The 27390-nt window shown below is 36.5% G+C and overlaps 1 protein-coding gene across 2 annotated transcripts in view; it reads right to left on the bottom strand.

Moving 5' to 3' along the window:
* The window catches only part of CWF19L2 (CWF19 like cell cycle control factor 2), a 122513-nt gene that overhangs the window by 67527 nt on the left and 27596 nt on the right, over window positions 1-27390 (bottom strand). The window contains exons 8-10 of one of the 2 annotated variants that reach the window (XM_081799556.1): window positions 18358-19019; window positions 6651-6750; window positions 4540-4632 (exon numbers count right to left, since the gene is read on the bottom strand). In XM_081799556.1, coding sequence (XP_081655682.1) covers window positions 4540-4632; window positions 6651-6750; window positions 18358-19019 — 855 coding nt within the window. The remainder of the gene's footprint in view (window positions 1-4539; window positions 4633-6650; window positions 6751-18357; window positions 19020-27390) is intronic. The other variant, XM_081799557.1, reaches the window with a different exon arrangement.

The raw sequence follows: 27390 nt of genomic DNA, 5'->3' as shown, positions 1-27390 counted from the left end.
GCAGGGAGTCTGCTTCTCCCTCTGACCCTCCCCCGTCTCATGCTCTCTCTCTCTATCTCATTCTCTCTCTCAAATAAATAAATAAAATCTTTAAAAAAAAAAAAAAGAGTTGACAGGCATAAAGAGTTGATGGGGCAGATAAGAAAAGCAAACAGCAGATTTAGAAATATTTAGCAGGTAATGCCAACACTATTTCATGAAGAATTTGATGCAAGAAGAATGAACAGATATAAGATTCCATGTTACTAAAAAATGTGTTTGTATTTACATATCATCTATGAAATTGTTTGGCTTTAATTTAGCTTAAAATGTTGACTCCTTAGAAATAGTTTATTTAAAGAAATAAGCCCTCTAGTAACATAGGTAACATTTCTAATTGTAGACCACAGAAATGAGATAATTTGGGGATGGTAATAAAAGAAGTAGAACCGTATACAAAATAAGTACAGCCACGGACTTGTTTTGCTTGGCTAGGGAAGAAACGAGCTAAATGACCAAAGGCAGAGAATATCTCTGTGCTCCTCTTCCTTGGCAGGAAAGGCTGCTACCAAGTAAAGTATACCTACCGTAACGTAACATGGTAAGCAGTGGCGGAAATGCAAATACTCGACTTAGAAAACTGAGAACGTAAGTGACTTAAGTGACTGCTGCAAAGAAGGAACTGAGAAGTATTTATTGAATAAAGGCCCAACCTCACTGCTTAAAAATGAAAGGCAAAGCTTCAACACGACAGTTATTTCAATCTTGTAATTAATTTTTTTTCTCTTTTACTATGTTTATGAGGATCAGCTGCAGAGACTGGGATGCCAAAACACAGTAAAACAGTCTAGGCGTACCCATACTCTGGAAATCACAGTGATTGTATTATAGTGAACGCACAATGTATTCAAGAATCAGAGTCAAAAGACAGTGTTAAGGTCAAGTATGGTCAAACTACTATTGGAAATACTGGACCTGACTTTATGTACAAAATGCCACAAATGAGCTTGTTTCTTTAATTATTCATTAGTTAATGTTTCTCCAAGGCCCTCTAAGGCCTTCCGTTAATTCCTCAATTTCTTTCAGGACTATAAAAACATATCTCTTTTTTGCCAGCTATGCAAACAAAACCTGAGCACATCACACAATAACTAGTTCATTATCCACCACAAACAGTAAACTGGATTTGGAGCTGAATTCCCTTAGATTAAATGTGTCCACGATGTGATTCCCTGAAGGACTATTAACAGGGAGAAGTTACGGGAAGGCAGATTAGGATCTATTACATTAAAGAACTAGGATTTGATCTGTCCTGATAGAGAACAGGTAGTCTTCCAGAACTCATCACTCAGTGTCCAAGCACAGGTTAGACGGAAATACTATGCAGTGGGGCTGTTTCAATAAGGAAGTATACTCGAGGGAAGGCCGGACCAGAGGATTCCGAAGTTCATGGGTCATTTTTAAGAGTTACAAAAGAAAACTCTAAGTGATCAAATAAATTGAAGGCATTCATACAACAAATACTTCAAGTATCTCTTGGTTGTCTACGAACGTGCCATGCACGACTCAAGGCACAAGGTATGAACTGAGAGAAACACTCCTCCTAACTACTGAACAGTTCACTCTCTAAAGGGAAGAGAAATAAGCAAACTAATAATTACAAGTGCTGGTGGTTTTTACTAAAGCCAGAACAATACTCATAGATTGCTGAATCGCGAGATTTACCTTGTTCACAGAGCCTAACGTTTCTAACACAAACTGTGCCATGAAAGCCCTCCTTTCTGCTCAACTGTTCTGTGAACTGGATCTTCTCCCAAAGAGCAAAATTTTTATAAGAAGCATCTCAAGACTTTCCTCTAATGAGTCAGGAAATTTCTGTGAGGTAGTAAACAGCTTCATATTTTACTGGCAGCAGAGAATTCCTTCAGAATTGTGCGTAGAGGTTTGTTTTGCATGTGTCTGGTAAAGCTCGAACAGAATGTGCACATGTATCATCTCTGCAGAGAAGACAACAATTTTTCTTTGTGGTCAAAGAATTCTTAGAATGAAAATCTTTCTAGATGAAGCTTCAAGGCTATTCAGTTTCCTAAAGAGCTGACAAACGGAAAGTCAATATTGTGTACTACTTGGAATACAACTTTGAATCCTACCCCACTGGGTGATGAGGTCCACTGCTGAAAAGCTAGGAGGAGCTAAAAATCACAGATATCAGTAATATTATAAAGTTATGTGCTTAAGGGATGAGATATAGTCTTTAAACCAGCAGGAAAAAAAAGTTATTTAAAAGACCTGCTTCAATTTTTTCAGTTGAATTGCCTTCAATTTCAAGAACTCTCTGAAGTCCAGCCACAGCTTTAGAACCCTTTTGTATAAAGTGACAAGTGTCAGGAAAGAAACAGGTATAGACTACAGGGCAATGACAAGAATACAAATACATACCATGTGAAGAGATAAATTCCACAGAGAATACTTTAAGGGTCTTCAAAGTTTCAAAACAAGAACAGGTTACAACTTTTTGGGAGGATGAGAGAAACGGCTTCAGAAGGAAGTAAAGACAAACTGAAAAGTGGACAAGCCTCGAGAGGCTGGTATCTGGCACAGATAATTAACAGCATATGTAAATGTCAGAGACACGTACATTACCTATGAGCGTCTTGGCGGTAAGGCTGGAAAGCGGGCTGGTCTGCAGAGGGCCATAGCGTAGGAGGATCTAGCGTTTATCAGAGTTAGCACAAAGAAACCACACGCAAGTGCTAGACTACAGAAGTATTATGACCACAAGGAGGCATGAAAACAACCGTGTGGCTGAAGTGTGGAAGAGAGACCGTACAGCGCCCCACACTCAGCTACTTCTTAATTCTACACGCAGCGTCTCACTCTCAACTCCTTAATCTGTGTAAGAAATTCTACATTAACCACTTTTTAAAAACATGAGCTAGCACAGCGTTGTCAAAACAGCCAGTTTCATAAACATACTCTCCCCTATGATCTAAACCCTCAATAAGCTTGCAGAAAACCCTATGGAATTGACTTCACACATTCTCATCTCCTCACACGCAGACATTAAATTATATATATTAATCTTTGAGAGCAGTCCTTTAAAATCAGTTATAAACCTCATTACAATCCTCTCAACACTGTAATACACCCAGTTCAGCCTTCCACCTTTTCCTATCTACACTTACTCCTGTGCCTATTTCATGTGGTATCATGAATTTAAATACCGTCTCTAATGTCAAGAGCTCCCCAATTTCTATCTCCAGCTCAGGCTTCCCCCAACTCCCAACATCAACCTGCCTCCCTGATGTCTCCACTTGCTCCACATCTAAAAGACATCCAAACTCAATGTATCTAAAATAGAACTACTACTCTTTACCCCAGAACAGACTCCCCGTCTTTCGACACCGCCAAGAACGGCCACTCTAGTCTTCCAGCTTCTCAGGCTAAAACCTTTGAGGTCACTTGGCGTCCCCTCTGTATCTCATACACCCTCCCATCTAAACCATCATAAAAATCCTGTCCACTCTCCTTTCAAAATGCATCCAGGAAACATTTATGCATATAAGAACCTAACCACTTCTAACCACCTCAGGGGCTACTCTCTTGGTCAAAGCCATTACCATTCTTTGTGTGATTATTGTCAGAGCCTTTCTAGATTCCAGGTTCTGCTCTTCCGCTCCTTCAGTCTATGCTTAACAAACAAGGCAGGACGGTCCTGCCAAAATAGATCTTCCACTGGAAACCCTTCAATGCCATCTCACTCAGAATAAAATCCACTTCCTTACCCTGACTTTCAAGTTCCACATGATCAGGCTCCCACGGCCTCTCTAACCTGGGTCTTCTACTTCCCCATCTTCCTTCTGTTCCACTCTGGCAACACTGGGCTCCTTGCGGTTCCTACTACACATCACACATGTCCCCATCTTCGGGAACCCTCTGCTCCTCATGCCCAGAGTGCTCTTCACCCAGACAGATCCGCTGTTCCACTTCAAATCTTCACATCAGTGTCACTTTTTCAACCACAATTAGCCTGTGTCCTCAAAGCCACCAACACACCGGGCACTCAAGACCCCCACTGGCCTTCCATGGGTGTCGAACGTTCTATGCTGTACAATATGCTGTACAATTTCTTACATGTGTCGTTTATTGCCTCTCCTTACCCAAATGAGACTCCGTGCGGGCAGGTGCTTTTATCTGTTCTGTTCACTAACCAATAGACGAATGAATCCTCGAACACGATAATTTGTTTTATATGGAACAGATACCAAATTCCAGTCTCTCATTCTCTAGGAGGAAGAATTTAAGGACCAGTGTGTTTTCTGCGAAGTCAGAGTCAGTAAATGGCAGAGTCCAAAATAAAACCAGGCCTCTCTTTCCCACCAGGACACAGAGGTGGAACATAAGACAATACATATGAAAATAAATTTCAAAAACAAGCAAACACACATATAAACACACTGACACAGATACACAAACATTTTACATTAAAGTATTACCACTGCCGAGTAATAGTACTATGCAAGGTAATCACATACCTACAAACAAACTTCCATTACTTACCCCTACCCCAGATTCTTTTGAGGATATCTGTGTTACAGTTCCTTTGAATTTATTTGCCTTTTCAAGTTGAGCTTTAAGTCGTTCCGCTAATTCCTTCAAAGGGAAAAATAAGAAAAATGTGTCACATATAGTTTAATTCCTCAGTGCATAAATTCAAATTTATACGACAGAAGGGAAAAGAGCATGGTGAACACCCATGTGGCCATAATCTAAATTCAGTTACCAACTCACAGCCTGGTAAATTGCTTTTTAATGAATGTATCTCAGTTCCACACTTCTCAGAGACCTGCGCCACTTGTTTATGCTTTGAAGGTAAATAATTACAAGGACATATACTCTAGGGGAGAAACAGGGGCATAGAGAAAATACCTAACCTTAAGAACGACATTTTTGGGGCGCCTGGGTGGCTCAGTTAGTTGAGCGACTGCCTTCGGCTCGGGTCATGATCCCGGAGTCCTGGGATCAAGTCCCACATCGGGCTCCCGGCTCAGCAGGGAGCCTGCTTCTCCCTCTGACCCTCTCCCTTCTCATGCTGTTTCTCTCTCTCTCTCTCAAATAAATAAAATCTTTAAAAAAAAAATGACATTTTTATAATTCTTTTGATATTATAAACATCCATTACTCAAAATATCAGTTATTGTAACAAGAAATCCTTAACAAGATTTAAAATAGTACTTTCTGTATTGTTGGGTAATTTAAATAAGAACTCTGAATATATTTCATTTTTATTATAGGAAGTCTATAGAAATTTGTATAAAACAACTGACACATGAAAAAATAAATTAAACAAATAGAAGTATATGACAAGCAAAGAGTATTCTCCACTGCAGTGGTTCCATGACCAAAGGAACACCTCTTTTAACATAAATTAACCTAACTTGGTGACCTCTCCTTCATTATTTCAAACTAATTCCTTTGTGCTCGCAAAACTCAAACTTTATTTTCTGCTATTATTATTGTTTTTGTTGGTTTGTCTCTCTCATCTGGGCTGAGCTGAAGTTCAGTGTTACCAAAGTCCAGATTCAAAGAGAAAGAGCAACATATGCAAGATATGCCTTTTAATAGACATAAAATCTAGTAAAAATAGAAGCATCTTGTTTGGCCACCTTGTACTCTACCGAACTGTGCCTTACTGACAGTACAACCAAAGGGAAGATCACTTGAAGCTCACTGACGTTTGGGTTTGTGATGAGTACATGCCTATGAGGGAATCGATTCCGTCAAGACATGTGAAGCTGTCTGGCTTCGCTATTCTGCCATGCACGATGTAACATGTATCAGAAATGCGACGCTCTAACACATAAATAATCGATAAATAGAGACAGGTGTAGCTCTCACCAAATCCTCCCTACTTTCTACTGAATTCTGGGGTAAATCAGTCTTAAATCGTAACACTATTATGGAAATTAAATGAGCTAACCTATACAAAGCATCTAACGCTTATCAGGCATAAACATATTCCATTAAAATTTGGACAAATGAATTAATCATCTTTTTTAGAAGCTCATTTGTTAGGTTCCTAAGTAAGGGAATCTAAGAAAGCAATACACACTCTTAATAACATGTGACCAAAACAGGGAAAGAAAACAATGACATCTTCATCTCCCTCAAATATGCTACACTAAAATTGCAAAGTAGAAAGGAAATTTTAAAAACATTTTGTTCCCTAGGATCTTAATTTTTAAAAATCTGACAGGAAAAGTAGACACTTTATTTAGAATGGACAGAACTGTTTTTAGAAATGTTCAAGAATTCCTTGGGCGCCTGGGTGGCTCAGTTGGTTAAGCGACTGCCTTCGGCTCAGGTCATGATCCTGGAGTCCCGGGATCGAGTCCCACATCGGGCTCCCTGCTCAGGGGGGAGCCTGCTTCTCCCTCTGACCCTCTCCCCTCTCATGCTGTTTCTCGCTCGCTCGCTCTCTAATAAATAAATTTTAAAAATCTTTAAAAAAAAAAGATAAAAAAAAGTTCAAGAATTTCTTTAAAGAATCAATAAGCAGCAGTTATTTTTCATTCTGTGCTATATCCACACTGTGAAGAAACTTCCAAAATTACTTGTAAGAAGTTAAAGAGTTAATTTCTATTCTCCTAAGAATGATACAAAAGACTTACCATATTTCCCATCATCTCTGCCTTGATAATCCTGGCTCCCAATTTATTCTTCTCATCAACACTCAAGATGTGGATGGAATCATCCTCAGGACCACCTCTGCTTGAACAAGACAGATTAAGAGCATATGAAATATAGGAACACTGCAAGTAACAACATCAAGACTCAAATGTTATTTTAATTGACCTCAACAAAATACTTAGGATCAATAGATCATGATTCTAAAACCTTAAAAAAAAAACAAACAAAAACCAAAGCTTCAATGATTCACCAAAAATCAACAGTTTAAGGTTCTCTGTTAGAATGCCGCAATGGCCTATGGCAATTATAACAATAACTGACCAAAGTCCTAGCAACAATGAGATAAATAATATGTCAACTATTCTTTACTAACATTTCCATACTCATTTTAAAAAGGAAACAAACAAAAGAAAATTAAAACACTAGAATCAGGCCATAATTCTACATGGCTGGGGCAATTCTTATTTGGTGTGATAATTACTTAAGAAACTGTAACCAGGAAATGATATATTTAACTGCATTCAAAGAATAAAAACAATGACCGTATGTTCTTTTGCAAAATAAACCCTGAATAACTCAAACAACATAAACTAATTTATAACTAAGATCATGTGCCAAACCAATACTCTGAAGACAAGAGAAATTTCCAGCCAAGGTCAGAAACCTGGCATATAAGAAGCCCTTATGAAAGATTCCTGCAGCACAAGGAAGGGGAATGTAGGCCGAGCCTGAAGGACTCCTTAGCGAAAGAGACATAGCTAAGACTTGAGAACTCCAAGGCAACCAAAGAGAGGAGAAAGCTGCACAGTGAGAGAATTGCAGAAAAGTGTGGAGAGTTCCCCTTAAATATTCAGCAAGAAACTACCCATAGTCGGGGAAAGCACCATCCCAAAGATTAGAGGAACAGTATTCAGCATTCCTGGGAACAGTGCCTGGTCCCACTAGCCAGTCTAGCAAAACTCATAATTCAGAAAGCACTGGGTAAAGTATTAAGGGTCTTTCTTCATTACTGGGAAATTAAAAACTCTAGAATAAATGTTGATCTAAGCCCACTGAACCAATGTTAAAAGCAAGAGTCTAAAGGAACAAACAGTTTCCAACTAACCTAACCATGTCGCCCCAGGACAAAGCTCAAGAATATTTACCAGAATGAAAAAATATTTAGCACTCAACAAGGTAAAATTCATGATATCTAGTATCCAACCAAAGACTACCAGACATGCAAAGACATAGAAAAATAAGACCCACAATTAGAAGAAAAAATTATCAATCAGAATCAACCCAGAACTGATTCAGATGTAAGAAATTGCAGATAAGAACAGTAAAAGTTATTATTGTAACTGTATTCCATATGTTTGAAAAGTTACAAACAACTAAGATATAAAATAGATCAGAACTGAACTTCTACAGTTGAAAACTACAACGTCTGAGATAAAAAATACAGTAGATAGGGTTCATGGAAGATTAAACTGCAAAGGAAAAATTTGTGAACTTGAAACCTTAGGAACCACGCAAAATGAAACAAAAGAGAGAAAAATAATTTTAAAAAATAAAAAGAGCTTCAGAGCTATGAGACAACCTTAAATACCCTTCTGTTCATGTCACTGGAGATCCTGGAAGAAAGAATGGGAGACAGAAGACACAAAGGCCAAATGTTCCTAATTTACTAAAAACTAAAAAACTTGGAGAACCAAGAATCTCAGGGAATCGCAAGCACACACACACACACACACACACACACACAAAATACCTACATCAGGGCACATCATAATCAAATTGCTCAAAACTAGTGATAAAGAGAACACTTTTAAAGCAGCCATAGTGGGGAGAAAAAGAAAGACAAACTTAGGCAGAGAAACAATAAGTGCAACAGCAGATTTCTCATCAGAAACAATCCAAGCAAGAAGAGAGCAGCAATACCTGTAAGGTACTTTGAATTGTCAACTGAGAATTCTGTATCAAGTGAAGATATCTTTCAAAAACGAAGTGAAATGAAGACTCTTTCACACACAAAGCTGAAACAATGTTAAAGAAAAGCCTTCAGGCAGAAGAAAAATTATACCAGACTGAAATATGGATCAACCCGAAAGAAGGAAGAGCAACAAAAATGATGACTACAAGGGTAAATATATAACACTTTTTCTCATTACATAAATCTCTTTCAACTAACTATTCAAACAAACATAGTAACAACATATGAGAGGTTTATAACAAGGATAAGTGAAATATATGACAACGCTAACAGAAAGGACAGGAGGGGATAAATGTAAATAAACTATTGTAAAGTTCTTATACCATACAGCAGTGGCATAATACCACCTGACGTTGGATAAGTTAAAGATGTATACTATCAAATCTAAAGAAACCATTAAAATAACACCAAAAAGGGGGCACCTGGGTGGCTCAGTCGGTTAAGCATCTGCCTTCGGCTCAGATCATGATCCCAGGGTCCTGGGATCGAGCAGGGAGCCTGATTCCACCTCTGCCTGCTGCTACCCCTGCTTGTGCTCTCTCTCTCTGACAAATAAAATCTTTAAAAAATAAATAAATACAATGAAATAAGTCAGATAAAGAGGAAAAAGAGAACAAAGAACAGATAGGACAAGTAGAAAACAAATATCAAAATTACAGATTTAAACCTTACTATATCACATTATATATAAATGATCTAACCATCTGAATTAAAAGGTAAAACTGTCAGACAAAAGAGCAAAACTCAACAATAAGAAACATACTACAAAGACATAAATATGTTAAACATAAAAGGGTGGAAAAAGATATCGTTTAACACTAGTCAAAAAAAAAGTGAAGTGGCTTCTTTAAAATCAAATTATATTACAGAGCAATAAATATTACCAGGGCCAAGAAAGCTTTTTCATTTCAGATGCAAAAGAGGTCAATCCATCAAGAGTACAGAAGAATCCCTAAATGTTTATGCATGTAATAAAAGAGCTTCAAATTACATAAAGCAAAAACTGATAAAATTGCAAACAAAACAGACTAATTTACAACTATGGGTACAGATTTCAAGACCCTACTCTCAATATTCAATGGAATAAATATATTCTTCAAGGATATGGAAGACTTGAATAACACTAACAACTAACATGACCTAATGAACAATCAGAGAATACTCTACCCAGCAACAGAATACACATTCTTTCCTAGTGCATAGCAACATTTACCAAGAGAGACTATATTCTGAGCCATATAACAAGTCTCAATAAACTTAAAGGGATTTAAGTCATATAACTATGTTCTCTAACCCCCATGATATCATTAACAAAGATCTCTGGAAAATCCTCAATTATTTGGAAACTAAAAAGCATATCTGCAAATAACCCACGGTCAAGAACAAAATCAAAGAGAAATTAAAAAGTATTTCAAACTGAATAAAAATATAAATGTAATATATCAGAATTTATAGGATTCTACTCAAGTATTACTTAGGGAGAAATTTATAACTCTAAATGCTTATATTAGAAAAGAAAAAAAGATCTCAAATCCATGATCTCAGCTTACAACTTAAGAAAGTAGAAAAAGAAGGGGCGCCTGGGTGGCTCAGTTGGTTAAGCGACTGCCTTCGGCTCAGGTCATGATCCTGGAGTCCCGGGATCGAGTCCCACACCGGGTTCCCTGCTTGGCAGGGAGTCTGCTTCTCCCTCTGACCCTCCTTCTCATGCTCTCTGTCTCTCATTCTCTCTCTCTCAAATAAATAAATAAAATCTTTAAAAAAAGAAAGTAGAAAAAGAAGAGCAAATTAAACCCAAGTAAGCAGAACATAAGAAATAATAAAAATCAGAGTGGAAATAAATAAAAAAACAGAAAAATAAAGAAATTCATTGAAACCAAAGCTGGTTAGGACAATCAATGAAATTGGTAAACCTCTAGCTGAACTAATTAGGGGGGAAAAGATACAAATTACCAAGAAAGAAAGGAGAGAAGCAAAATCACTACACATTTTATTTTTTTAAAAGATTTTTATTTATTGAGAGAGAGAGAGAGAATGATAGAGAGAGAGCATGAGAGGGAGGAGGGACAGAGGGAGAAGCAGACTCCCTGCTGAGCAGGGAGCCCGATGCGGGACTCGATCCTGGGACTCCACGATCATGATCTGAGCCAAAGGCAGTCGCTTAACCAACTGAGCCACCCAGGCGTCCCTCACTACACATTTTAAAAACTTTACAAAAAGATATTCGGATAGCAAATAAGCACATGAAGCAATGCTCAACATCACTCGTCATTAGGGAAATACAAATTAAAACCATGAGATACTGCTACGCATTCACTAGAATAGTGAAAATTTAAAGACTGACCATTCCAACTTCTTGCGAGGATGTAGAGGAACTCTTAAGTCTCATACACTGTTAGTGGGAATGTAAAATGATACAACTCAGTAAAACCATTTCAGTTTCTTAAAAAGTTATAATTACCTTATGATTTAGCCATTCCTCTCCTAGGTATTTACCCAAGAGAAAAGGAAGCATACGTCCATACAAAGATTTGTAAATGAATGTTCAAAGAAGCTTTATGTATAATAGCTAAAAACTGGAAACATTCTAAATGTCCAGCAACAGGTGAATGGAAAAACTGTTATATCAAAAAAAAAAAGAATAAATTATTGTTATATGCAACAACATGGATGAAGTTCAAATAATTATGCAGAGTGAAAGCCAGACAAAAAAAGAGTGCATAACATATGATCCCACTTACATAAAACTCTAGAAAATGCAAACTAGTCTATAATTAAAGAAAGCAGATGAGTGGAAGTCTAGGGGGTTTGTAAGGGTGTGGGGAGAGGTGGGAGAAAAGAATTATAAAAGGGGACCAGGAATCTTTGAGGGGGGGTGATGGTTTCATAAGAATATACATACTCCAAAACTTACCAAATTATACATTTTATATATATGCAGTTTAATTACATGTCAATTATACCTCAATAGTTGTTTTTCAAAACCCTCCAAGAGGAGGGATAAAAAATTTCTAAGCTGAAAAACCTGTCATAATCTCACATATAAAGGATGTAGCTATGATAGTCCTAATTTTCCTAAATTGCTAGATACCATCATACGCTACCGAAATTAACTTGAGTTTTCAACATATTCTGAGCTAGTAATAGCAAAATATATAAACAGACCTTCAAATCAAAACTTTACCTAACAATCAGTTATTCTGAAGTAGCAAATTCCTTTTGCGCAAAAAAATATAAATCTTTCACTAGATAGCACTTGCATTTTTAAAAAACTAAATAAAAATCAAAAAGATTTATTTTTTAAAGACATTAATATCTGCAGAAATTCTATAAGAACCATTTCTTCTCATATCAAGGAAAGAAAAAACAACACCCTGGTGCTCAGACTAAGAAACTTAAAATATTGCAGGTGAAGCACCATTAGAAAGGAACATGTTTTTGCTCCCCTCAAGTTTTCAGTCTTTTTATTTTATTTTATTTTGATACACTGATGTTTATTGAGCACGTCCCCATGCCAGACACTGTGAAGTAACTTTATTCCCTTACTTTTTTTTTTGAGATGTGACATATTTTTTTCTTCCAAATTTTTATTTAAATTCTAGTTAACATATAGTGTAATACTGGTTTCAGTAGAACTTAGTGATTCCTCACTTACATACGACACCCAGTGCTCATCATAACAAGTGCCCTCCTTCATGCCCATCACCCCTCTAGCCCATCCCCCCCACCACCTACCTTGGTCACACCCTGTTTGTTCTCTATCCTGAAGAGTCTCTTATGGTTTGCCTCCCTTTTTTTTTTTCCCTTCCCACATGTTCATCTGTTTTGTTTCCTAAGTTCCACATGTGAGTGAAGTCACACGGTATTTGTGTTTCTCCGACTCAGTCCACATTCTGAGAACCAATCCAGGAGGAGAGCAGAGGCAATGCGTTCATGAAGCGTTAGCGCCCCTCATGTGCTTCTATATGCCGAGGTACGGCTTCTATTGTTAGTTGTACTTTTTTGTATGGAAAATATTTTTCAGTAACTGTTTCCAAATTAAATCCTGACATACACATCATTTTTATTGTATTGTAAATGTATTTTTTTTAATTTCAGGCTACCCAATCATATTTCAATAAAAAGCTTGACTTCCTTTTCTCAACTTGTATTCTTTCTCATTCAATTAATTCCCCAAAATTCTCTGCTTTGAAAACGTACTATTCCTGTCCTTTATGTATGAATTATAAATATTGAATTTTTATATGTATGTATAATACATAACAAATTTAAATAACCACACTTCCTGCCCTTTCCAAAAAGTTATCAGTACAATTAGTCCCCCCCATGAAGTCGGCTTGTCATCTACCTCTTAAACTTCCCGGCTTCCCACTTACACCTAATGAGCTCATCCTCTGAAACCCCCAACTTTCCCTGCACAGCTTTCCCGGATTCGACTCCCCCTAGTCATACCTCAGAAGAGCTCATCACCCCTTCCTGCAGAAGGATCTATACCTACACCTGTAACTCTAAGTACCACGGCGTTTATGCTCCTGTATTTGTTCACACACCTGTATACAACTGACTCTTTGCTACTATGAGCTCCTTGAAGGCAGATACTATGTTGTACCTATTTTTATGCCACTAGACCTAGGAAACAGGTGCATTCAGTAAATATAAGATAAACAGCAGAAAGAATTTGTCAAAGCCATCTAATTTAAGTTCTAAGGGACATGCTTGGTACAAAAATAATCTCCCCTTGTCCCTGTAGTCCTTGTCACATCAGACCAGATACTTTTTTCAAATCTGAGTAAAAGTTTATTTCTCAAACTTTGAGTTTCCAAGGATTACTTAAAGAAAATATGATATGCACATGGGCCAAAAATTCATCAATATTTTTTGGTAAAAATAAAATAAGCTAATAACAGTAAGTCATAAAAATGAGAGGACATTTCAATTTTATGAGCTGTGTATGAATTAAATTGTTCATCACTTTTTTCCTTCTGAAGCTACTAAAATCACTGGGGTCCATATCCAGACTAAAAAGAACACCAATATTATGGGGATGATATATTGAAAAACACTGACCTAAATTGTCAGGAATTTCTGTAATTTTCTTCTGTCACTCACACTCTACAGCCACACCTTCCTCTTTACCATTTCCACCCCAGGCTAATCCTTCCACTTGTAGGAGGACACGGGCTCCTACATTCATCCACAGTAACCTTGGGATCTTGCTCAGTTATGCCATCTATCATCTCTCTTCTAAAATCAATACTCTTTTCCATTAATATATAAATGTATTCAAGTGTCTGCACCTTAAAAGAAAAAAAAGGAGGTCCTTCACTTAAACCGCATCTCCCGCATACACTTTCCATCTCTACCATCTCATGAACCACAATCATAACTTGGTCTATGAAATCTGGCGAATAAATCCTCTTTTCCAATGATAATATTCTTGATTAAATTGCCGAAGACCTCTATTATTTCTGTGCAAAGGCATATCTTTGTCATTTTACTTGACTCTTCCCCTTTTTTGAGAACTTTACTCTTCCCATCACTCTCAGTATGCAAGCTTAAAGATTCAATCAAGAGGACAATGAAGGGATGCTGAACTCCAACCAAAGCTCACAAGTTTCAAGAAGGTAACTGGAATCCCAAGAGACCTTTAAAAGCAGGAACTTTCACTGTCATGAAATTTGTACTCCTACATCTTTTTTTTTTGGAGGGGGGCATTTTCTAACAGGAATTCAATTGTTTATTAGTAGATAAACAGTAGATGAGGATAAATTAGATGATATACAAGAATTCCAAACATCTCTGATACTAATATCTTCAACACACTTCATAAAACAGTAATAGGTTTCAAATAAAGACATTAAAATGGGTCATTGGGCACACAAAGAATGAAGAACACAAAGAACACATTATTTCTTGTTAATACCAGAGCAAAGACATTGCCTAGCAGCAAACAGCAGGTAATAGACTCCTCCTTACTTTCTCTAAGCATTTACAATGATGAGCAAATACTCTGACAGAAACATTGCTATGACATCTGCAATTATCCTATAAAAAGAAAAAAGTACAAGTATTTCTCATTTTTCAGGATTACTGGTAAATTTCAGAAGTCCTCTTTGTAATTAATTTCTGAAAAGCAAATCCTATTTTCCCATTAAAATATACTCTCTTTATAGCACACATCCAACTCTGGCTGAAAACTTTTGAGGAAAAAGTAATTAAAAACGCTGCACCCCAATGACATTTCAGAAACATTTCAGAATACTGCAATTATTCTTTGCCTGCTGGTAGTGTTCGCAGATCTCCTCCCTTTAATTATTCGTTTTTTGCCACTTGTTCTCAAATTTTCTCCCTGTCCAAGAATCTCATGACTTATACTCAAAACCTTCAGAACCTGCCATCCTTCTCCTGTCCTGCTAGGCTACCACAGCAAACTCTGCCAAGAATGATATCCAAAGGCTAAAATAGTATATAAAACAGGTTAGTTCCTGATATCAACTTTATAAAATCTAAATTAAGAACATCACACTAGTTTTTTGTTCATATTGCAGACTATTCTAGGTTTCAAAATCCAAAATACAGAGCTGATATATTTTCCAACAAAACAAAATTATACACATTTTATTTCTAAGAATAATAAGCTTAAAGACCTTGAGCACATGGACCACTTCTAGAGGATGTTTTCTGCCTACTTAAGATAACTGCAGGGCATAAAGAGGACAAAGGAAAAGAACGAAAAATTTCATCACAGTAAGAATGGATGAAAGGAAGGATGAAAAAGAAAAGTGAAACAATAAGAACATGCAACTGTAACAGTGGTGAAAACACTATTTGTTACATGAAAACTATAAAAAGCTCTCACGGAGAACTCAACAAGTAACATGACTAGTTAGCAAAAACAAAATAAAAATAAACAAACATCTATAAAAATATGCCAAACTTCACCCATACTTAAAGAAACGCAAATCAAGGAATGACTCCGTTTCTAAAGTATATATACAACAAAGATTAAAAAGTTCAATAATACTGTTGGCAAGGAAAAGAAAAGTCATTCTAATATTTGACCAGTAAGAGAGTAAATTGGTTAATATAACAAAATATATAAATAAAATCCCACTGCTTGGAATTTATTTTACAGCTATATTTAATCAGTGTGCAAAGATACACATTACAAAACTATTCACTGCAGCATTATTGTAAGCGCGACAAACTAGAAACAACCTCAAGTCCATCAACAGGAGACCGAGGAGAAATACCAGCTTCTAACTACGTTTTAACAGACTATTAAAGAGTCTGCAAAAAGTACATACATAAAAGCTGATGTGAAAAGATCTTTAAGATAATGATTGGGAAAGAAAAAAAAACAAGGTCCAGAATAATATATACATTGTGAAGCTATGTAACTTAAATATATAATTTTTTATATATAATTATATACAGTATCTCTTGTAAAAACGTCACAAACTCAGAAAATGGCTAAGTGTTACATACAATTGCCAGATAAAAAACATGATGTCCAGTCAAATTTGAATTTCAGGTAAACAAAAAATTTTTTTAGTATAACTCTGTGCAAATACTGCAAGGAACATACTTCTCCTTATTTGCTAAATCCGGCAACCCTAAGGAACATAACACTCTGCAAATTACAACCTCAAGGGCTTCAGTTTCCCCATCTGGGAAATGCAGGAGTCACACTACTTTTCTCTAGTTCTAAAATCAGTTCTGTGATTTTTTTCCCTCTACTTCTAAAATTCAGTAGTTCTAAAGCTCCCTAGAATTCTAGCATTTTATAAAGAATTCAGCATATACCTAGGATAATGTTCACACAAACTAACAGCTTCTCACAGTCTTTCACTGACTCTTTCTAGTCCTTGAAAATAGGCATTCTTCAACATCCTTCCTTGGTCTCTTACTTCACAACACTCACACAGGCTCAGGAATTTTTCTGTCTTTCACATATATGTAGACAATTTCTAGATTGTTCTTTCCTTCTCCAGTCAATCATGGAATTCATGGAAAGCTTCAAACCAACTGTAACATCAAAATAACACAGCTAACAAAAATACTGCCTTCACGGACGTCTGGGTGTCTCAGCCAGTTAAGCGTCCAACTCTTGATTCCGGCTCAGGTCAAGATCTCAGGGTCCTAAGATCAAGCCCTGCATCAGGCTCTGTGCTCAGCGGGGAGTATGCTTGGGATTCTCTCCCTCTGCCACTCTCCCTGCTTGAGAGTGGCAGAGGGAGAGAATCCCAAGAGTTAGAAGCCATATATATATGGCTTCTAACGAATGCCTATATTATAGTAGCTCTACAGGAAACTTACAACTTAAATACGACCTACAAATATGGAACCAGATGAAATACTGAGTGTAAGACTGTTTCACATACAGCTGTAGTCACAGAAGTCAAGACCTGCAGATTGACCAAATGTTGGAGCAACCCTGACAATGAAAGAAAATAAAGAGTCTCATCCTACCAGCAGGTGGGGACGAGAAATAGTCTACCTTCCAGAGTATTTGGAGCAAAGCCTGGGCAACTACATATGTATACAGCCTTCGACATTCTCTAAGCTCTGTTATGTTTATCCAGTCAATACAACTAGATCCCCCCCTTGGTTTCCTGGGAACAAAGCCCTGACTTGAACCAGAGCCCACGTGAGTGGAGCTCCCATCACTCGGTCCAGGTTTCGCCAGCTTCCTCCCACTAAAAGCTATACAAGGCGCTTTAGAATCCATGGCTTCAGACGGAATTGTTAACAGAAACAATTGACCAGGCTCATGACCCCAAACCACAATGCTGATACCTACTACTGCCACTACTGAATTCTACTATTTCCTAAAGCCTCTTCCTGAAGTGTCTCATTCATTTGGAGGTATTTTTAAACATATTTTGATGATCACTCTACCATAAGCTAATCATTATCCTTTGGACACTTATTTTCCATTTCTGGCTATCTCCAATGAAGACCAGCTCTACAGCTATATCAATTTTTCCTAGTTTGATCCCACTCAACCTGGGTTTCCTGTTCTACTGACCCAGCCCTGTATACAAGTACCACAGGTTCAAGATAACACCAGTCAATGCTACCTATTTTCCTAATTATTACAGGTGCAACCACTACCCTATCCATATTTTCCTTTTAAAATAATAACATCTTTAAAACCTGTCAACTGTCAAAAGGGGATTATTCCTTTCTCTGAAAAAGAGTAACAGTAATTCATGCTTCCCTCTGCAGGATCTTTCATATATCGTTCTCACTTCATATGTGGGCTATGGCAGCATATTTTCCTTCAATCTCCCAGACCTCCACTCGGCAATTTACAGTTATGATTACACCTAACAGTGGAGCGATTTCCTTTGAAAGCAATATGGCAGCAGTAACACAGTCTACCAAAATACTTCCTGTAGCATATTCATTTAAAGGGATTATGAACTCAATTCATTTTTTAGATTGCAAAAAAGCAACAAATTTTAAGATAATATAGCTACTGAATTCTTCTTCCATTTGTTAAATAAAACTGTGAAATGCAATGCAACCCATAAAACAAAGCTACTGATTTGTTAAATGTGCGTATCTTATCTCTTCCGCAAAACTTAAGAAACAGAAGAACATAACTCATATCTACTTAATAAATGATACTCTGCAAATACAGCTCACTTCTTTGAATCCTCTGCAATTTAATATTCATTCATCAGTTTAAAAAACAAATGACAAAATACCCAGCAAATGGAGACTTTGTGTCCTGTGGATGCTCTTTCTTCAGAGAGTCATCTCTCAGGCTTTCATCTTGTGATTTTTCTCTCACGTCTTCTGAAATGTGCCCAGAGTCCACATCGCCCCTAGTTTCTAATGATCTTCGATATGAACATTTCCTGTCTCCTTCTCTTCCGCTGGATCGGTTCCACGATGAAGAACTTTCTTCACTGTTTTCTGTGGGTTTTCGAAAACCATAACGCACAGAATCCTGAGCAACCAATGCTGAAGATGAACTAGAAGGCTCAAAATTTCTGCCCTTGCTACGAAATGACAGTTCTTCATCATCAGAGGGTCTTAAAAATTTAGGTTTCAAATTTCCAAGAGAAGAAAAGTCTTGATTTTGCCTTGGATTGGATTGTCTTCTACAGGTTTCTAAAGACCCAAACCTATTATCTTTTTCATCACCACTAGACTGATCTTTATTGATGGTGTTTGTAGTATCTGTTGAACTATATCTATCCCTTAAATTTTTATTATATTTTACCAAGTCTGATTTTCTACTTTCTTGACTACTTTGTGCTTTATCTGAGTATGCTGGTTTCCTCCACCGTTCTCGTTTATAATCTTCTTTTGTGGATGCAGTTTTTTCAGCTTCTTCTAATTTTGACTGAAATACTTCCAATGACTACAAAGGAGAGAAATTAAACAAATATCTAAAATTAAAGAAGGTTCAATGACTTGTACCCCCATATGCCACTGTGCCATGATCTACTGTCACCCAACAAAGAAGAGACAAAAAGACCCATACGATCATCCTAATTGATAAGGGCTTAAGTGTGCCCCCCTCAAATCCCATGTTGAAGCCTTAACCCCTAGTACTCAGAACATGACAGCATTTAAAGACTGGCACTTGAAAGATGTTTTTAAGTTAAAAGTTCAGTTGGGCCCTAATTCAACCTGATGGATATCCTTAAAAGAAGAAGAACTTTGGAAATACAAAGACACAGAATGGATGAGCACACAAAGAGAAAATCTACGTGAGAGACACAGCTGAAAGGCAGCCGCCCCAGGAGAAACCAAACATTGTAACGCCTTGATCTTGGACTTCAATTCTCCTGAACTATGAGAAAATAGATTTCTGTTGTTTAAGCCACCCAGCCTATGGAACTTTGTTATGGTAGTCCTAGCAAACTAAATATACTACCCTAAAATAAATGTTTAAAAAAATGTGATTAATCAACAAAAAGTTACCAAATAATGAAAAATATCTGGGAACTCAAAAGAAGATCCACTATACCAAATGCCCAACACTAAAACAAAATATAATACAGAGAACAGTGAAGACATCATTTCTAAAAAATTAATTCCTACTGTCAGTGAGATTCAAGAGGCTGCTACATTACTAAAACATAACAGACTCTCATGAAAAACAAAAAATTCAAGAACAAAGAAAAACTTGTAAATGAAAACTATGTGTCCAAAAACATGCAGATATAGTGAACAGAAGAACAGAAAGTATTGCATCCAATACTAGTTAATTCAACGGGAGCCTGGGCATTCTCTCTACTTAGGAAAAGATGGTAAGCAGATTTAATAAGGAAAAAAGACAGAAGGACAATTAATTCTAAGAGTCTATTATGCATACATGAATACTACCAGAAAGAAAGAGCAAAGATAGAAGAAAGCATTAACAAAACAATTATAATAATAATATAAGAAAATTTCTCCAGTTAATTTTCCAGGTATGAAGGGCTCATCTGATAGCCTTAAGAGAGGGGAGAAAATGAAGCATATAAAGACTCATACAGGGGTGCCTGGGTGGCTCAGTTGGTTAAGCGACTGCCTTCGGCTCAGGTCATGATCCTGGAGTCCCTGGATCGAGTCCTGCATCGGGCTCCCTGTTTGGCAGGGAGTCTGCTTCTCCCTCTGGCCCTCCCCCCTCTCATGTGCTCTCTGTCTCTCTCATTCTCTCTGTCTCAAATAAATAAATAAAATCTTTAAAAAAAAAAAAAAAAGACTCATACATAAAAAAATCCTAATTCTGGGGTTGCCTGGGTGGCTTAAGCTCCTGGTTTCTGACTCTTGGTTTCAGCTCAGGTCATGATCTCATGGGTTGTGACATCAAGCCCCAAGTGAGTCTCTGCGCTCACGGTGGAGTCGGCTTGAAGATTCTCTCCCTCTACCCCTCCCCCCACTCATGTGCATGCGCTCTCTCACTCTCTCTCTCTCTAAAATAAATAAATCTTGGGGTGCCTGGGTGGCTCAGTTGTTAAGCGTCTGACTTCAGCTCAAGTCATGATCCCAGGGTCCTGGGATCGAGCCCCACACTGGGCTCCCTGCTTGGCGGGAAGCCTGCTTCTCCCTCTCCCACTCCCCCTGCTTGTGTTCCCTCTCTCACGGTATCTCTGTCAAATAAATAAATAAAATCTTTAAAAAATAATAATAAAATAAAAAACCCTAATTCTTGAGTCTCAAAATACATACATGCACAAAAAAAAAAAAATTCTTCACAAAAATTAGATCAGGGAAGGAGGCAGTAAGCATGAACTGTAAACAAATGGGAGTAGGCAAATAACACATTACCTACAAAGTAAAGAAGATAAAACTCTTGGGGCACCTGGGTGGCTCAGTAAGTTGAGCATGAGACTTTTGATTTCAGCTCAGGTCATGATCTGAGATTGAGATCATGAGATTGAGCCCCATATCAGACTCCACACTCAGTGCCTACAATTCTCTCTCCCTCTCCCTCTTCAAAAAAAAAAGTAAAACTGTTATCAACTCTTCATCTCTAATACTAAATACTACAAGCTACAGGATAATGAAATAAAGATCAAATTATGAAAGAAAAAGACAAGGCAATAATTCCTTACAGAATTCAATTCACAGTCAAACTATCCTTACCTGGCAAGGACAAAAGAAAGTCATTTTCAAAAATACAAGGAATCAGAAAGCAAACCATTTACTAATCAGGTGCAGGGGAAAGCACTCAGGATCATTAAGCCAAACCATAAGGGAATTAGGGCAAAGATGGCTGAAAAAGGAAGAAACACTATAAACCAAATGGTAAATGTAATAGTTAAGTCTAAATAATTGTTCTTGTAGCTGTGAAGTTTAACACAATTGTCAAGAATAAGATGCATATTTTTAAAACTTATAATAAACTGGAATTAAAATTTCAAATTAGTTAATAAAAGAAAATACAAGGAAGCAAGTGAAAGTGTAAACACAGTGGTTCAAAACCTTTGGGATACAGCAAAAGCAGTCCTAAGAGGGAAGTATATAGCAATACAGGCCTACCTGAAAAAGCAAGAAAAATCTCAAATAAACAACCTAAAGGAGCTAGAAAAAAATACAACAACCAAAACCCAAACCCAGCAAAAGGAAGGAAATAATAAAGATTAGAGCAGAAATAAATGATGTAGAAATTAAAAAAAAAAAAAACCAGATCAATAAAACCAGGAGCTGGTTCTTTGAAAAAATTAATAAAATTAAAAAATTAATAAAATCTCAGCCAGACTTATCAAAAAGAAAAGAGAAAGGATCCAAACAAATAAAATCACAAATGAGAGAGGAGAAATAACAACTAACATCACAGAAATACAAACAATCATACAAGAATATTATGAAAAACTATATGCCAATAAACTGGACAACCTGGAAGAAAGGGATAAATTCCTAGAAACATATAAACTAACAAAACTGAAACAGGAAGAAATAGAAAACTTGAACAGATGGATAACCAGCAAAGAAACTGAATCAGTAATCAAAAAGATGGCTTCACAAACAAATTCTACCAAACATTTAAGGAAGACTTAATACCTATTCTTCTTAAACTATTCCAAAAAACAGAAAAGGAAGGAAAACTTCCAAATTCATTCTATGAGGCCATCATTCCCAATACCCAAACCAGATAAAGACACAACTAAAAAAGAGAACTACAGGCCAATATCTCTGATGAACATAGACGCAAAAATTCTAAAAAAAAAAAAAAACCAACAAACCAAATCCAACAATACATTAAAAAAAAATCAATTCACCACAATCAAGTGGGATTTATTCCTCGGTTGCAAGGGTGGTTCAATATTCACAACTCAATCAACAGGATACATCATATTAATAAAAGAAAGGATAAGAGCCATATGATCATTCCAACAGAGGCAGAAAAAGCATTTAACAAAGTACAACAACCATTCGTAAGATGTCCTTCGACAGATGAATGGATAGAGAAGATGCGGTTCATATATACAATGGAATATTACTCAGCCGTCAGAAAGGATGAATACCCAACTTTTACATCAACATGGATGGGACCGGAGGAGATTATGCTAAATGAAATAAGTCAAGCACAGAAAGTCAATTATCATGTGGTTTCACTTATTTGTGGAACATAAGGAATAGCATGGAGGACATTAGGAGAAAGAAGGGAAAAATGAAGGGGGGGAAATCGGAGGGAGAGATGAACCATGAGAGACTATGGACTCTGAGAAATAAACTGAGGGTTCTAGAGGGGAGGGGGTGGGGGGATGGGTTAGCCTGGTGATGGGTATTAAGGAGGGCACGTATTGCATGGAGCACTGGGTGTTATACGAAAACAATGGATCATGGAACACTACATCAAAAACTAATGATGTACTGTATGGTGACTAACATTAACAAAAAAAGAAAAGAAAAAAAAAAAGAAAAACCCTCAACAAGTAGGATTAGAAGGGACACACCTCAACACAATAAAGGCCATATATGAAAAACCCACAAGTAATATCATCCTACATGGGGAAAACCTGAGAGCTTTTCCTCTAAGGTCAGGAGCAAGACAGGGATGTTCACTCTCACCACTTTTATTCAACATAATACTGGAAGTCCTAGCCACAGCAATCAGACAAAAGAAATAAAAGGCATCCAAATCAGCAAGGAAGGAGTAAAACTTTCCCTATTTGCAGAGGACATGATACTATACACAGAAAACCAGAAAGACCCCACCAAAAAACTGCTAGAACTGATAAACGAGTTCGGTAAAGTTGCAGGATACAAAATCAATGTACAGAAATCTGTTGCATTTCTATACACCAATAATGAAGCAGCTGAAAGAGAAATTAAGGAATCAATCCCTTTCACAACTGCACCAAAAACAGTAAGATACCTATGAATAAACCTAACCAAAGAGGTAAAAAGACCTGTACTCTATAAACTATAAAATACTAATGAAAGAAATTGAAAAGGACACAAAGAAATGGAGACATTCCATGCTCATGGATTAGAAGAATGAATAGTGTTAAAATGTCTACACTGCCCAAAGCAATCTACACATTTAATGCAATCCCCATCAAAATACCATCCACTTTTTTCAAAGAAATGGAACAAATCATCCTCAAATTTGTATGGAACCAGAAAAGACCCCGCATAGCCAGAGGAATGTTGAAAAAGAAAAGCAAAGCTGGCGGCATCACAATTCCGGACTTCCAGCTCTATTACAAAGCTGTCATCATCAAGACAGCATGGTTCTGGCACAAAAACAGACACATCATAGAAAACCCAGAAGTGAACCACAATTATATGGTCAATTAATCTTCAACAAAGCAGGAAAGAATATCCAAGGGAAAAAGAATTCTCATCAATAAATGGTGTTGGGAAAACTGGACAGCCACATGCAGAAGAATGAAACTGGACCATCTTCTTACACCAGACACAAAAATAAATTCAAAATGGATTAAAGACGTAAATGTGAGACATGACACCATAAAAATCCTAGAAGACAACAGAGGCAGTAACTTTTTTGACACTGGCCGTAGTAACTTCTTTCTAGGTATGTCTCCTGAGGCAAGGGAAACAAAAGCAAAAACAAACCACTGGGACTACACCAAAATAAAAAGCTTCTGTACAGCAAAGAAAACATTCAACAAAAACTAAAAGGCAACCTATGGAATGGGAGAAGATATTTGCAAATGACATATCTGATAAAGGGTTAGTATCTAAAATATAGAAAGAATTTACAAAACTCAACACCCAAAAAATGAATAGTCCAATTGAAAAATAGACAGAAGACATGAATAGACATTTTTCCAAAGAAGACATACAGATTGCCAACAGACACATGAAAAGATGCTCAACATCACTCATCATCAGGGAAATACAAATCAAAACTACAATGAGATACCACCTTACACCTGTCAGAATGGCTAAAATTAACAACACAAGACACAACAGATGTTGGCAAGGATGCAGAGAAAGGGGAACCCTCTTGCACTGTTGGTGGGAATGCAAACTGGTGTAGCCACTCTGGAGAACAGTATGGAGGTTCCTCAAAAAGTTAAAAAGAGAACTACCCTATGATCCAGCAATTGCACTACTAGATATTTACCCAAAGGATAAAAAAGTGCTAATTCAAAGGGATACATGCACCCTGATGTTTACAGCAGCTTTATTTACAATAGCCAAATTATGGAAGCAGCCCAAGTGTCCATCGACTGATGAATGGATAAAGAACATGTGGCTCACATCACCATAAAAATCCTAAAAGAAAACACAGGCAGTACTGTATGTGTGTGTGTGTGTGTATACACATACATACAATGGAATATTACTCGGCCATCAAAAAGAATGAAATCCTGCCATTTGCCATGACATGAATGGAGCTAGAAAGTATTATGAAGTGAAATAAGGCAGTCAGAGAAGGGCAAATACCATATGATTTCACTCATATGTGGAATTTAAGAAACAAAACAAATGAGCAAAGGAAGGAAAAAAAGAGAGACAAACCAAGAAACAGACTCTTAACTCTAGAGAACACACTGATGGTGACCAGAGGGGAGGTGGGCGGGGGGATGGGTGGAACAGGTGATGGGGATGAAGGAGCACGCCCGTCGTGATGAGCACCAGGTGTTATATGGAAGTGAATCACTATATTGTAACCTGAAACTAATATTACACTGTATGTTAACTGGAAATTGAATAAAAACTTAAAAATTTTTTTTTCAAATTATTTCAACAAAATCTGAGAGGTGAGATGGGGGATTAGAACGTGCTGAAGTTATTATCTTAGCCTAGGCAGAGCTAATCCATAACATTTCATTTTATTTAATAATTTAAAAATGTAGATTTAACATGTTTCTTAAATTGAGTAACAACATGAATAGAACAGAAATGATGGTGGGGGTATTTTCATAATGAAAGCATTACCTCAAAGGCAACTTTTTTCCTCCTTTTTGAGACATGAAATAATGGTGTGTCTACACTTAGTGGCTTCTTAGATTCAATAAAATATCGTAATGATACAAACAACAAAAACAGCAATGACCACAATGTATCCAATGCTCATTATATGACCTACTTTACATCATTTAAATGAGTCCCAGGAGATTGCACCTAGGTTTGAATCTACTGACTGACCATCTAATTGTGGTGAAGGTAGTCAGCCCCTGTGTGCCTCAGTTTCCACATTTACAATACAAGAATAATAGTGCTGCTGTAGTAGAAGAATTAATTATACATGAAGCACTTCAACAGTGTCTGGCTCATGAAAAGTACTCAAATTTTTATTAATGCGCGCAACAATTCTATGAGGCTGATACTAATAGACGTGTTTTCATAATGGCATTTTAAATGGAAAAACAAGAAAACTAGCTTCCAGTGCTTTTATCAAAGTTCTGAAATTCTATTTCGAGAGGACAAATAAGATCTATTTTCATAATACTGAGGAGAAAAAGCAAAAGTAATCATCATTTGCATATAACTATCTTCCCAGAGGACCCAATTTAAAAAATTAGATTTAATGACATGAGTTTAGAAAATTGGCATTCTAGCACCAACAGAAAGCCTGAAAACATGAAGGAAAAAAGATTCAATACACAACTGGAAAAAAAAATTTTTAAACCTTAAGGACCCATGTAACAACTGCACAGAGAAATTTACTGAAGAGCATAAATGAAACTTGAATAGAGAAATATCCAGTATTTTAGGAGGAGATGACTCAACATTATAAAAATATTAATCATACCTGATTTATCAATACATTTAGCTAAATTTAAATCAAAATTCCAAAAGAGATCTGTAAATTTATGATGAATTTTGGGAAAATGTTTATTTCTGTTGAGCTGTTTATTTCTGTTGATTCTAAATTTAACAACAACAAAGAAATGTAAGAATGAAGAGCTAATTTTTTAATAACTAAAAAAAAAGACCTACCCTGTCACATAGTAGGTGTTCACTACTTATCTGCAATGTGCATGAGTTACTGAAAACTACAATAATGCTAAGAGTATGATACTAATTCCAGGAAATAACAGAAAAATGAATAGAGCAGATTTGAGAGTAAAAGAACAGACTTATTTTACAAGAGACAAGTTAATATATAATAAATGTGTCATTTCAAATTAGTGGGAAAAGATTAATTTACTCAATATATTATAAACAACTATTTGAAGACTTAAGGAAAGTTAGAAGCCTATTTACAACATACACAAATATAAATTCCAGAAAGATTAAAGATATGCATAAAAAATAAAACTGAGCAAGTACTCAAAGTAAATATGGACATACATTGCTATGATTTTGGGATGAAGAAGGCTTTTCAATGAATTACAGCAAGAATATTAAGTTATGAAAGAAAAACCTGAAGAATTTTGTTAGGTAACAATATTCAAAACTTACCCAAGCAAATATAAACAAAGGCAAAAGCAAATATGAAACTAAGAGAAAAACGTGAACAGACTTATTAAAAGATCTTAAAGAAATCAATATCCCAAAAGAAAAATGGGAAATGTTACCAACAATCAATTCACTTAAAAATACAAATGGCCAAAAATATATGAAAAAATATACCAATTCACTAGAAAACAAATGTATAAAAATAAAAGCAATGAAAAAAATTTGTTTGTCAAACACAGTAGCAGACTAAAAGAATGAGAATCCTACTTTTGAAAACCAAGTGACAGACGAGTCACTGTAATGGAAATATAATTTGTTAATCTTTCTGTAGAGAAATTCGGCAATATATAATCTCACTTCAAGTGTCTATATCCTTTAAAGTAACAATTTTGTTTATAGTAATTCATCTTAAGAAA

This window comes from Leptonychotes weddellii, chromosome 11 (genome assembly GCF_054177405.1).
Source record: "Leptonychotes weddellii isolate Sample4059 chromosome 11, ASM5417740v2, whole genome shotgun sequence".
Taxonomy (NCBI): Eukaryota; Metazoa; Chordata; class Mammalia; order Carnivora; family Phocidae; genus Leptonychotes; species Leptonychotes weddellii.
Note: the sequence above shows the minus strand (reverse complement) of the source record. Positions and strands in the feature narration are given on the sequence as shown.